Below are 11483 nucleotides of genomic sequence, written 5' to 3' on the forward strand. Positions count from 1 at the left end.
TTTCTGCAGCTCTTCCTTTGAGGCTCAATTTAGGGGTTATCTTTGGGATGCCTCCTTCTCCTTCCCTAATCACCCACCACGGAGCAGGTGCTCAACACACGTCTATCAGATAAACTGAACGGGAAGGCAAAGTGAGACAAGTACCACAAGAGACCTACAAACTACGACAGACGGTAAAGTGAGGCAAGGCCAGAAGGAGGCATTTCCAACGGCCTCCAGGTGGCCAGAGTCGGTTCTAGGACCCTCTCTGCGAGACCACTGATCCCTGCACCGAAGGCTCCGCGCTCACTTGGCCGGAAGCGGCAGTGATTAGCTCTCGGGCGCCGCCAGGCGCCACCTCGCCGCCCCTGCAGCCTTTTCTCTGCGCCCCCGCCCCTCTTCGGCCCTGAGCCCGCCTCGCGTCTCCCATTGGCTGTCTCCCATTCTCCCGCCCCTCCCGGGCTGAGCCATTCGGAGCCCCGGGGTGGGTGGGGCTTGAGGCCAGGGGTGGAGCGCGTATCCCGATTGGCTCGGAGGAAGGTGGCGACGTGGCCGGAGGAGGCCGCTTCGTGCCTAAACTGAGGCTCAACCAGACCAGCGCCGGATTGGTTGTAGGTGGGGCGGGCCTGAGTCGCCGGCCGGAAGCGGAAGTGGAGGAAAGATGCAGGTGTGGGGACAGGAGCTGGGGGAAATGGGGGCTTGGTCGGGGGTCCCGGGCTGATTCAGCCCGTCGGTTCTTCGCCCGCATCCCCGGCCTCCCTCCCGGGCGCGGCCATCTCTCCGGCCCATCATTCTGGCCCCACAGGGTGGCGGTTGAGCCCTTGAAATGAGCGCGCGGATGGCACGCCCCCTTCCCGCTCTCACGCCCCGTTCTCTGCGGTGTTTCCCTCCAGGACCATCAGCACGTGCCCATCGACATCCAGACCAGCAAGCTGCTCGGTAGGAGGGGACGCCCCGCGCTCCCAGCTGTCGGGGGAGGACCTGCCCTTTGCCTTCTGTCACCAACAGCTGGGAGCCCTGACACCCCAAGACCCCTGTTGAGGTGCTGACCATTCGCCTTGACCCATGCTCCCAGCCGTGGTTACCTGCCATGCTTGAAGGAGCAGGAAGGAACTATACATAGAGTCTGTACTTGACCTGCGTCCTCGACTGTACATAACATTCGTGGCACATATTGTCAAATCATTCAGCTGCAGAGTGATGGCTTATTTTAAAGATGGGCAGCTACTAAGTGGCGGATAGGAAATTGGAGCTTGAGCCAGGTTCCAGTGTCTATGCTTTTTGTATGAAAAAAACCCTTCCCCTCCTTTCTTTTGAAAACCTTCCATCTTCCTTTGATTTTAAGAGGAAGAGGGACATAGGCCCAGTTGGGAATGAGTGGCCAGGCCATCTCCCTGCTGTCTGTATCTGATCTAAATACCTCCTCAGTTCAGAGCTAGGCAAGGATCTCTTCATCATGACCCTTCCAGGGCAAGTGGACAACTAGTTCATTTTAAAATGCTCGTTGCACTGATCAATTTGATGCCAGTTTTGTCATTAAGATGACATCTGTTTGACTACCTCATCCCCTTTTAGTTCTAGGACATGTACAGAACTTTTCTTTCTGAAGATTTTAAAGGAATACAGCAGAGGGAGTGTAACCGGTAACTACGGTGGGACCCCTGTGTTTGACCAGGTGGTGACCAGGTGGCAGGTGTATTAACAAGGACAAGGTTCTGAATTCACCACTCTGGGCCATATAGTCAGTCCTGTGCAGTGGCCACTAAATGGAGCTTCTTCAGTGTCATTGCAGATTTGTCCCAGTTCTTCAGCACAGGCGCAGTCCTGGTATATGAGCTGCTCATTGGTTATGGAAAGGACCATACCATTTGTTAGCGTTTGGTCTCCCAGGTGTTGTTTTGGGCACTTGACATTGTAAAAACGAAGATTTTTACTAGTATTTATGGAATGTTTGCCATGTGCCAGACAACAGTGCTCTGTGTTTTACCTTCATTCCCTCTTCAATTCAGTATCTTATTATCCCCATTTTATATGTGGGGAAACTGACGCACGGCATGGCTGAGAGACTTGCTTAAGAAAGTTGATAATTAGGGGCACCTGGGTGGCTCAGTTTGTTAAAGGTCCAACTCTTTTTTTTTTTTTTTTTTTTTTTTTTTTAAAGATTTTATTTATTTATTTGACGGAGAGAGATCACAAGTAGGTAGAGAGGCAGGCAGAGAGAGAGAGGAGGAGGAAACAGGCTCCCTGCTGAGCAGAGAGCCCGATGCGGGACTCGATCCCAGGACCCTGAGATCATGACCTGAGCCGAAGGCAGCGGCTTAACCCACTGAGCCACCCAGGCGCCCCAAGGTCCATCTCTTGATTTGGATTCGGGGTCATGATCTCAGGGTTGTGGGATTGAGCCCCACGATGGGCTCTGTGCTCAGTGAGGAGTCTGCTTGAAGTTCTCTCCCTCTGCCCCCCCCACCCATATTCGCATCCTCTTCCTCACCCCACCCCACAAATAAATCTTTTTTAAAAGTTGATAATTAGAAGGTAGGACCATCTGAACACAAAGCCTAGCTCTTAGCTCCTTCCTACTGAGGACATGTGCATGGCTCTCATCCGCCCACACCCTCTGCTACATACAGATCTGGGCCAAGAGACCAGGAGGTCAGTCGCACTGGTATTCTCGTGGTAGGTGGTACTTCACTGTTGAGAGTCGAACAGTGGTATCTCGTCCTTAGGGCGCTGTGGGTATTAGGGGCTTTGCGGTTGTTCATTCATCTGGTACTTGGCATAATCATCTTGTATTTTCCATTGTCATGGTTAATCCCAGCCCCGAGGAAGTGGAAGTTGAAAAGCATCCTTTGTCAGTACGAAAGATATAATTACCCATGGAAGCAAAAATATTATGGAGAATTTAGAGTGGTCAAAAGTGGCGCTTTGATGTCAGGACCAAATTTAAAGTTTTTCGTTAGGGGCGCCTGGGTGGCTCAGTGGGTTAGGCCTCTGCCTTTGGCTCAGGTCATGATCCCAGGGTCCTGGGATCAAGCCCCGCATTGGGCTCTCTGCTTGGCGGGCAACCTGCTTCCCCCTCTTTCTCTCTGCCTGCCTCTCTGCCTACTTGTGATCTCTGTCTGTCAAATAAATAAAAATTTAAAAAAAAAATCTTTAAAAAAAAATAAAGTTTTTCGTTATCCCTGTGCAGAAGCAGTTGCTCTGTAAAAGTCAAACTCTGTGACAGAGTCCATTTAACCCCAAGGGTCCCTTTGAGCCTCTCTTTATTCCCATAATCCCCACACCTTAACCAATAGGCGTACAGCTTTCAGCCAGTGTCTTAGCCCATTTCCCTTGAGTTAGTGATGGACTTCCAGCTGTGTGAATGGAAATGCTGGTTTGGGGGTTTCTCACATAGACTGGCTGGTCGACAGAAGGCACTGCAGCCTAAAATGGCAGAATCTGGTGTTGAGCATCCGAGAGAAGATCAATGCTGCCATCCAGGACATGCCAGAGAGCGAAGAGATCGCCCAGCTGCTCTCTGGATCCTGTGAGTGCCCCTGGGCTACCCTGCTGGAGCCCCCTCTTCCCTGAAGCCCCGTATATCAGCCGAGTTGCTCCCTTGTTGTTTAGCTGTAGGGCTGACCCCTAGAGATTTCTCTTGGGGGTACAGATGCTGGCTTCTTCCAGCACAGCACGCTGAAGGAGAGAACTGTACATGCTAAAATTCTCCGCCTGTTCACCAGTCAGCCATGTGCCCAGGGTAGGTGGGGAAGATACTATAATTCCCAAAGTCTTTGCTCTTCCTTCCTTTCCAGACATACACTACTTCCACTGCTTGAGGATTGTGGACCTTCTCAAAGGCACTGAAGCTTCCACAAAAAATATTTTTGGCCGGTACTCTTCACAGCGAATGAAGGCAAGTGTGGGTCAAGCTGGTGAGTTACACCTGGAAACATCCTGTCTCCAGGGTTTGAGGCTAGGGTCTCATTCAGGGTCCACTACAGAGGCTTACGTAGACTATTTCCTGAGCTTTCTCAGCATCCTCAAAGTTGAGAGCAAAAATAGACCACCCCTGGGTTTACATTTTCAGGCCTGCTACTTTGGGGAGCACTCAGTTGTGCCACATTCTTAAAATGACGTGGTGGTCCAGCCAATGCAATGAAGGAGGACAAGAGCTCTGGGTCTCATGTGATGTGAAGGCTGGGGGAGCTTCCCCTGTTTGTGGCTTGAGCTAAGATGTGGTTGCTGAGCGCTACTCCCCCTCACTTCTGTTTCTGTCCTTACCCAGGATTGGCAGGAGATCGTAGCCCTGTATGAAAAGGACAACACCTACCTAGGTAAAGTTGCCCAGCCTGGGAGGCCCGGCGTCCATGGTGCAGCCCACTCCCCAAGTTCTGAGACACTAGGCTTCCAGGAAGCACATGTGGGGAAAGAGGCTGGGGTATAAATGTTTGCCAGGTTGGCAAAGAAATTCCCCAAAGGGTGTTGGGAGGAGGAGGAAGACGAGGCAGGTAGTAGGCATGTGTTTTGGTCCTCCCCCTCCAACTTCTTGGTGACTGATTCTGTCTGCAGAAGAGGCATGGGTCACCCGGGGTCCACATCCGGTGCCGGAAAGAGTAATTACAGGGTGCGTTTTACGTTGGGATATGTTTCCTAAAAGTCCTAATAATAATAGTTCATACTTACCGAGCATCTACTAAATGCAAGGAATTCTACTCATGTTTTATGTGCATTCTCTCTCTTAATCCTCATGGTAAATGTTTTTACCCCAGTGTTAGAGAGGAGGCCTGGATCAGAGAGGTTAAATGTCTATGTGCGGTGCCCGGCTGGGAGGGGAGGAGCGGGGAGGCCAGGTGTGTCCCGGGGCGTGCTGGCCTCGAGGCCTGGGCGTCTGGGGTGAATTTCCCGGACCCTCCTCAGTGGAACTCTCCAGCCTCCTGGTTCGGAATGTCAGCTATGAGATCCCCTCACTGAAGAAGCAGATCGCCAGGTGCCAGCAGCTGCAGCAAGAGTACAGCCGCAAGGAGGAGGAGGGCCAGGCAGGGGCAGCCGAGATGCGGGAGCAGTTCTACCACTCGTGCAAGCAGTACGGCGTCACGGTGAGCCTCGTCGGGGGGCCCCAAGCCCAGCTTCTCTGCCTCCCACCCGACTTGTCTCAGGCCGCCTCTTCTCCCCTTCGCCAGGGAGACAACATCCGAAGAGAACTGCTGGCCCTAGTGAAGGAGCTGCCGAATCAGCTGGCCGAGATCGGGGCGGGGGCTCAGGCCCTGGGTGAAGCCATTGACCTGTACCAGGCCTGCGTGGGCTTTGTGTGTGAAAGGTAAGGGACCTCAGTGTCTCTCCAGCGGGGAGGGGACAGCTGACCTGTGTTCCTTGGCTGTTCTGTCTTCTGTGCTTGTGTTTTTCCCACATCCCATTTGAGTTTGAGTTCACACGTGTGCACCTGTGGGAGCCTCAGCATCTGTCCGAAGGGGAGCCTGGCATGGGCTTCCTGCGGGCCCAGCGGGAGGCTCAGTCGGCCGCTCCGTTGCAGCCCCGAGGAGCAGGTGTTGCCCATGCTGCGCTACGTGCAGAGGCGGGGGAACTCCACGGTGTACGAGTGGAGGACAGGGACTGAGCCCTCCGTGGTCGAGCGGCCGCACCTCGAGGAGCCACCTGAGCCGGTGGAAGAAGATGCGGTAAGACAAGCCTGGCGAGAGCTGCTGCCTTGGCCCCTGCACCCCACTCCCCCTCCGCCTGAGTGCAGAGCCCCAGAAGGAAGAAAGAGGGATTCTGGTGAGAGAGCCTAGAGCTAGAAGGGCCCAGAGGGTTCTCCTTTTTTCCGACTTTCTGGATCCCAGAGTATGGAAGAGCTTGGCTTTGAACTAGGAATCCTGCAGTTCTGTGAACTCTCTGAAGATGGGCTGTCTTTTGGGGTGCTCCTAACACGGTGTGCCGATGCCCCCTAGAGGGACACCTGAGGCCTCTGGGGAGGCATGCCCCTTTTCTTTCACCCACTTTCTGGGTGCTAACACTTTTTTTCCCTTCTAGATCGACTGGGGTGACTTTGGAGTAGCAGTGGCTTCTGAAGGGACTGACTCTGGCATCTCTGCCCAGGCTGCTGGAATTGACTGGGGCATCTCCCTGGAATCAGACTCAAAGGTTAGGAAGCCTTCCTCTCTGAGGACTTTCTGTGATCTCTGCTTTGGGGGTGAGCGAAGTGGTATCTGTCTTTAAAGACGTGACTCAAAGTCCATAGCCCTCAGATGAGGTGAAGACTAAGGGGAGACAGAGCTCCCACAGGGATGTATCAGAGGTCTGGCCCCTTTTCTCCTGGTATCTGGGGGCAAGGTGTTGGGGGGAAAGGCCAGTGGTAACTCTCCAAGCAGTGACGAGGGTAGCATATTTGCCTCCGACCTCAGGGCGGTATGTCCGTCACACAGTTGAAATGTGCAGGCATTGAACTTACCTAGGGCTTTGGTTTATTCTGGCTGCCTTTGATGGGGAAGATTCTTGAAACCCTGCTGAGGTTCTTTGCTTTCCACTCAGGAAGCTGGGGGTGATGGGATAGACTGGGGAGATGACGCCGCTTTGCAGATCACGGTGCTGGAAGCCGGAACCCAGGGTAAGCGCACGTCCCTGGAGTCCTGGCCCAAGTGGGTGCTCAGAGGTCCCCATGTCTCCAGAAATAAACAGTGCATTGCCAAGATTGGGCTGCTCACACATCCAGCTGTTTTCTCAAAATCATGATCATGGTGTGAGAGTAGGGAGATGGAGAGAAGTTCTTAAAATCAAGTCTAGAAGCTCACAACTTTTGAGATAGCGAAAACGGGTCATCTTTTCTGGTGGGAGGGTTCAGGAGGGCCAGTGGTCTTGGAGGTCTGACCAGACGCGGGTGCCCAGCAGCAAAGAGGCTGTAGCAGCGATCTGAGCCACTAGAGGGCGGTGCAGGATGAAACTTCGTGGCCTGCTGGAGCAGAGGTGACCCCTCCAGGCCTCGAAGCCAGCTCAGTGGGCCTCCCAGACTGGCCTTTGGTCCTAGTGTCTTCTGTCTGATTCAGGCTGGACCTATGGGAGAGGGTAACCCTTCCCCCCCTGGCCCTCTGGGATGAGACAGCAGGTAGCTTTAGTGCATTGAGTTTGTGTCCAGATGAACCCATCAGAACCTCTCAAACTTGAGGTTCTTTTTTTCTGGTCCCCAGCAACTTTATCACATTTCTGTCTCTCTTCCCGGCAGCTCCAGAAGGTGTTGCTAGGGGCCCAGATGCTCTAACACTTCTTGAATACCCTGAGACCCGGAATCAGTTCATTGATGAGCTCATGGAGGTACCTTCATCCTCTGGGAGAGGGCTTCCCATTTGTGTTCATCTCCGTCTGTTCCCTTCCCGGGGCCCTGCTGGCTGGTGAGGGCATCATGGAGTGGAATTCATAGTCCTCTCCTGTTCTTTCTCTCTCTGCCCAGGGAAGCCCCTCTTAGCCTCTAGAGCAGAGGAGGACAAAGGAATCATGTTTCTCTGGTAGAATAAGAGTGACAAGATGTGTGGCTGGTTCCCAGATTCTTCTAGCCCTTTCTTAATCCAGGGATCCAGCTCAGAAATGGGCTCCTGTTTGCTGAATGATTCCTCTCACAGAGAGAAAACACCTTCACTGGGGCAGAGAGAACCCATCAAGTTTCTGTGCTCTTAGTTTAGCTGAGCCGCACGCAGAGAGGAAGGAGAGGTATCAGGGCTGGAGGTAGGGGGCTGATGGGCTGGGAGGGGATGGAAGAGTGGCAGTGGAGGCTGCCTTGGGTTCTCATGTTGTAGTTGGTAAGTCTTTAGCAGTAAAAGTATTCAGAGGAAATAATCTCTCATCACCCGGCGTCCAACCCTCCCATCTCATTCTTATATTTGGAGCAGTCTGAGGGCTCAGGCTCTGAATTCTCTTCTTGGGTTTCAACCAGATCCTTTTCTGCCCTCAGCTCGAGATCTTCTTGTCCCAGAGAGCCGTGGAGATGAGTGAGGAGGCGGACATCTTGTCCATGAGCCAGTTCCAGCTGGCTCCCGCCATCTTGCAGGGCCAGACCAAAGAGAAGATGCTTACCATGGTGTCAGCGCTGCAGGATCTGATTGGCCGGCTCACCAGTCTTCGGATGCAACACCTGTTTATGATCCTGGCTTCACCAAGGTCTGGCTTTCCCAGTGATGATGGGCCATTCGGGAGCATGAGGTGGGGTGCCACCATCTTGAGCAGCGCTGACTCCTTATGTTCCCCTTCTCCATAACCCCTCGGAGCTCTTCTCTGCCTCCCCTAGCATCTCTGTCACAGTTGGGATCAAGGGTTCTCTTGGGGCAGGACGAGGTGGTCTGAGGTGTGCGGGCAGGCTCTGCTCCTCTGCTTCCCAAATAGGACAGGAGACCTGTGGGCCACATGCCTTGCAGAGAGGGAGCGAAGGGCATGGGGGCTGAGAGGCCCGTTGGGATCTGGTTTCCTCAGCCTCCCTTTTCCCAGCAGCTGAGTGGGGCTGCCCAGGTTCCTCCGCTGCACCAGATACTTACCTGGGTGCCCTGCGCAGGTATGTGGACCGTGTGACTGAGTTTCTGCAGCAGAAGCTGAAGCAGTCCCAGCTGCTGGCTTTGAAGAAGGAGCTGATGGTGCAGAAGCAGCAGGAAGCACTTCAGGAGCAGGCGGCCCTGGAGCCCAAGCTAGACCTGCTGCTGGAGAAGACCAGGGAGCTGCAGAAGCTGGTGAGATGGGGAGGCCAAACCCGCCGAGGGGGAGGACCCTCCCACCCCATCTCTACAGAAGGAGGCCCCTTTGCCTTTGCGTCCTGCCCATGGGGTGTCCCTGTCTTTCAGATTGAAGCTGACATTTCCAAGAGATACAATGGGCGCCCCGTGAACCTGATGGGAACCTCTCTGTGACATTCTCGATGTTTCTACTGGCCCATCTTCCCAGCCTTCAGGAAGGAGGGTGGGAAGCCAGGGCCGATGGGGCAGGGCCCTTGCTGGCCAGAGACCAGGCGACTGGAGGCCAGGAAGCCACAGAAGGGAGGCATCCCTAGATGGTGACCTTGACACCCGCAGCACTGTCTGGCAAGGAGCTGTCTTGACGCCCTATGGCCCGTCAGCCTGGAACCATAGTTTCGGGCCCGCTCATCATCTAGCTGGACTCAATAAAAAAGGAAGAGACTCTTGCTTCACTGCTGACAGTTTCTGCTGCTCGGGGCCTTGAGTCAGGGCTGTGCGCCTGTTTGCCAGGGGTCCGTGATCCAGTGGGCTCCCAAGGCCATTGGCTTTACCTATGGAGCCCCAGGGTCAACGTTCCCCCTTGCCTTCTGGTGACAGAAAGGGCCCCAGTTGAGTATCTAAAGTGGCTCAGCAAGGGGGACTGGGGTAGCTGAGATGGCTGGGCCCCTTTCTCTCCATGGCCAGGCAAGACAGCCCCACTCAGGCCAGAAGCCCAAGGGGACCCGTCAAGTGGCAGCCTTGTTGGAGCCTGCAAAGCTGTATTTTCCTTTTAATCACAGCTTACCTCCAGGCAGAGGGAAAATGTGGTTTGGGGAGGAAGGGTCTGATAAACAAGGTGGAGACAGGAGTTGTCACCTTCACCAGCCTCCTGTCCACTCGCTACCCATAACTGCCTGCGTGGTGATTGGGCAGAGCCCCGCCCAGGACAGCACCCCTCTCCCAAGCCACCTACCCATCCCCGTTTCCCAGGAAGGTAGGGGCTGGGGGTGGCCGGCAATTCGATTTTAATTTCATAGCAGAGCAGTTGATTCATGGTTCTTTGTCGCTGGCGTTGACTCCCGTAATGACTTTCCATCAAAATGAAAAGTGGAGTGACACCACTCATTATTCCTGCTGCTTGTTATCTCAGTTCTGGGGAGGGCCGCCCCCTCCCTGCTGCCTTTCAGCCGTCCCGGACAGTGAGTGATCGCCCCTATTAATCACCGACCCCGCGGACTCCGGCGGACACACGCTATCCGGAGGAGAGAGAGATAAGGCAGCATGAACTGCTCGGAGCTGCTCCTATCAATTAATGTCAGCCCATCGCTTCCCCCCAATCTTTGCCTGTTCACCTCCTTTTGGAGGTATTGGGGGCTGAAATTAGTCTAGGAATTGGAAAAGGAGAAACATGGGTGCAGAATGTCGAGGTAAAACTGTCCTTAGCATCGAAGGACGTAAAGGGGACCGGGTGGGCTGCGGCCGGCCCTCCATTGCCTTGAAGCCGCGTGGCCTCGGGAGCCATCCGAGTCTCTTAGTCCCTGTCCCTCTGAGAGGACGGCTGCTGCCTCTCGCCCCACCTGCTCAGCTGATGGCACCACTGGCCTCCCGGCCTGCCTCTCGCAGCAGCCGTCAGCTCACCAAGGCCAGCTACCCTCACCCGCTCTGGGTCCCTGTCCAGTCGTCAGCTGCTACACGGGCGGATGCTTCCAGGCGCCAAGCTGGGAGAGAAGCCCTGTGAACCGTGTGACCACGGCCGGCTGGGTTCAGGCCTCAGAGTTCCCGCTCCTGCCCTTCCAGAGGAGCCGCTCTCCTGCCCGCTCTGCCCTGCCCGGGGTGAGGGCAGGAAGTCCTACAGACCAAGGTTTGGCCATCTTCGCAGGAGGGGGTGTGGGTTCACAGGGCTCTCTCTGGTTTGGGGCACGTTGCTAAGTGCTGTGGTTAGGGGACTGTTCTCTCTCCGAGGGACGAGGGATTAGGCCTGGTCCACTGCTTATGTGGTAAAACGAAGGCCTACCCTACCCTGATGACCATTGTTTCCTAAAAGCCTTCACCCTGTAACATGAGGCTCATTGTCCAGAACCTTGAGCTGCAGTTGCCTTTGGCCTGGCCTTCACTTCCCGGGGCCCACCTTCTCGACCATGCCGAGATGCTGAAGATCCCTTCCCCGCCAACCCTGTCGCTTGGACCCTATGGGAGTGCAGCATTGTGTCTCAGATGGGCTCTCAGATTTCCCCTCGTGTCACTCTGACTGCAGTTGGGGTCCCACTTGCCGTTCTCTGGATGGCCTGACAGAATCCGTTGTGAGGATGAACGAACACAGAGGTCTCGGAACGGTGCCCAGCCCAGAGTCCGCACTCCTGGACAAACGGGAGCTCTTAGTTTGGGTTTGGGAAGCAGTGGTTAAGGACCCTTCATCCCGGTCTGACTTGCCTACCTGGAAGGGAACGGCGAGAGGCTCCTTGTGGAGCTTGAAGACCAAGTCCTGAGCCATTAGGTTTCTGGGGCTGCAGAATAGTGTTCTGTGACAGTGGGAGGAGGTGGGCTGAGATTCACCCTTAGTTCGATGTGGCTTGTTTTGCCAAGAGCGCACCTGACTCTCACGTTCACTTTTAGGCCACCTTTTTCTAGAGAACATTTCAGGCTCTCACCACTCACCTGACTGGTCACCCTGGTTCAGACAAAGAGGCCGAGTCTGTTTTTCCAGACCCTCCCCTGCCCCGCTGTTGACTCCAGCTGCCCAAGCCCCCTCACCCTCTCTCTGCCCACATGAAGGCTTTCTTCCCATGCAGACCCCCAAGGCCTCTCAAAGTGCGGCTCTTCTTGTCATCAACAGAA

General features: G+C 54.7%; 1 protein-coding gene across 1 annotated transcript; it reads left to right on the plus strand.

Moving 5' to 3' along the window:
- Nucleotides 1-510: 510 nt before the first annotated feature.
- CDK5RAP3 (CDK5 regulatory subunit associated protein 3) lies at nt 511-9121 on the plus strand. Its single transcript, XM_059148963.1, has 14 exons — nt 511-646; nt 873-918; nt 3377-3508; nt 3777-3877; nt 4250-4298; nt 4882-5060; nt 5145-5281; nt 5495-5639; nt 5992-6102; nt 6490-6565; nt 7178-7266; nt 7901-8106; nt 8495-8666; nt 8778-9121. The coding sequence occupies exons 1-14, from the start codon at nt 641-643 to the stop codon at nt 8841-8843; spliced, it is 1515 nt and encodes a 504-aa protein (XP_059004946.1). The 5' UTR covers nt 511-640; the 3' UTR covers nt 8844-9121.
- The last annotated feature ends 2362 nt before the right edge of the window (nt 9122-11483 follow it).

This window comes from Mustela lutreola, chromosome 15 (assembly GCF_030435805.1).
Source record: "Mustela lutreola isolate mMusLut2 chromosome 15, mMusLut2.pri, whole genome shotgun sequence".
NCBI lineage: Eukaryota > Metazoa > Chordata > Mammalia > Carnivora > Mustelidae > Mustela > Mustela lutreola.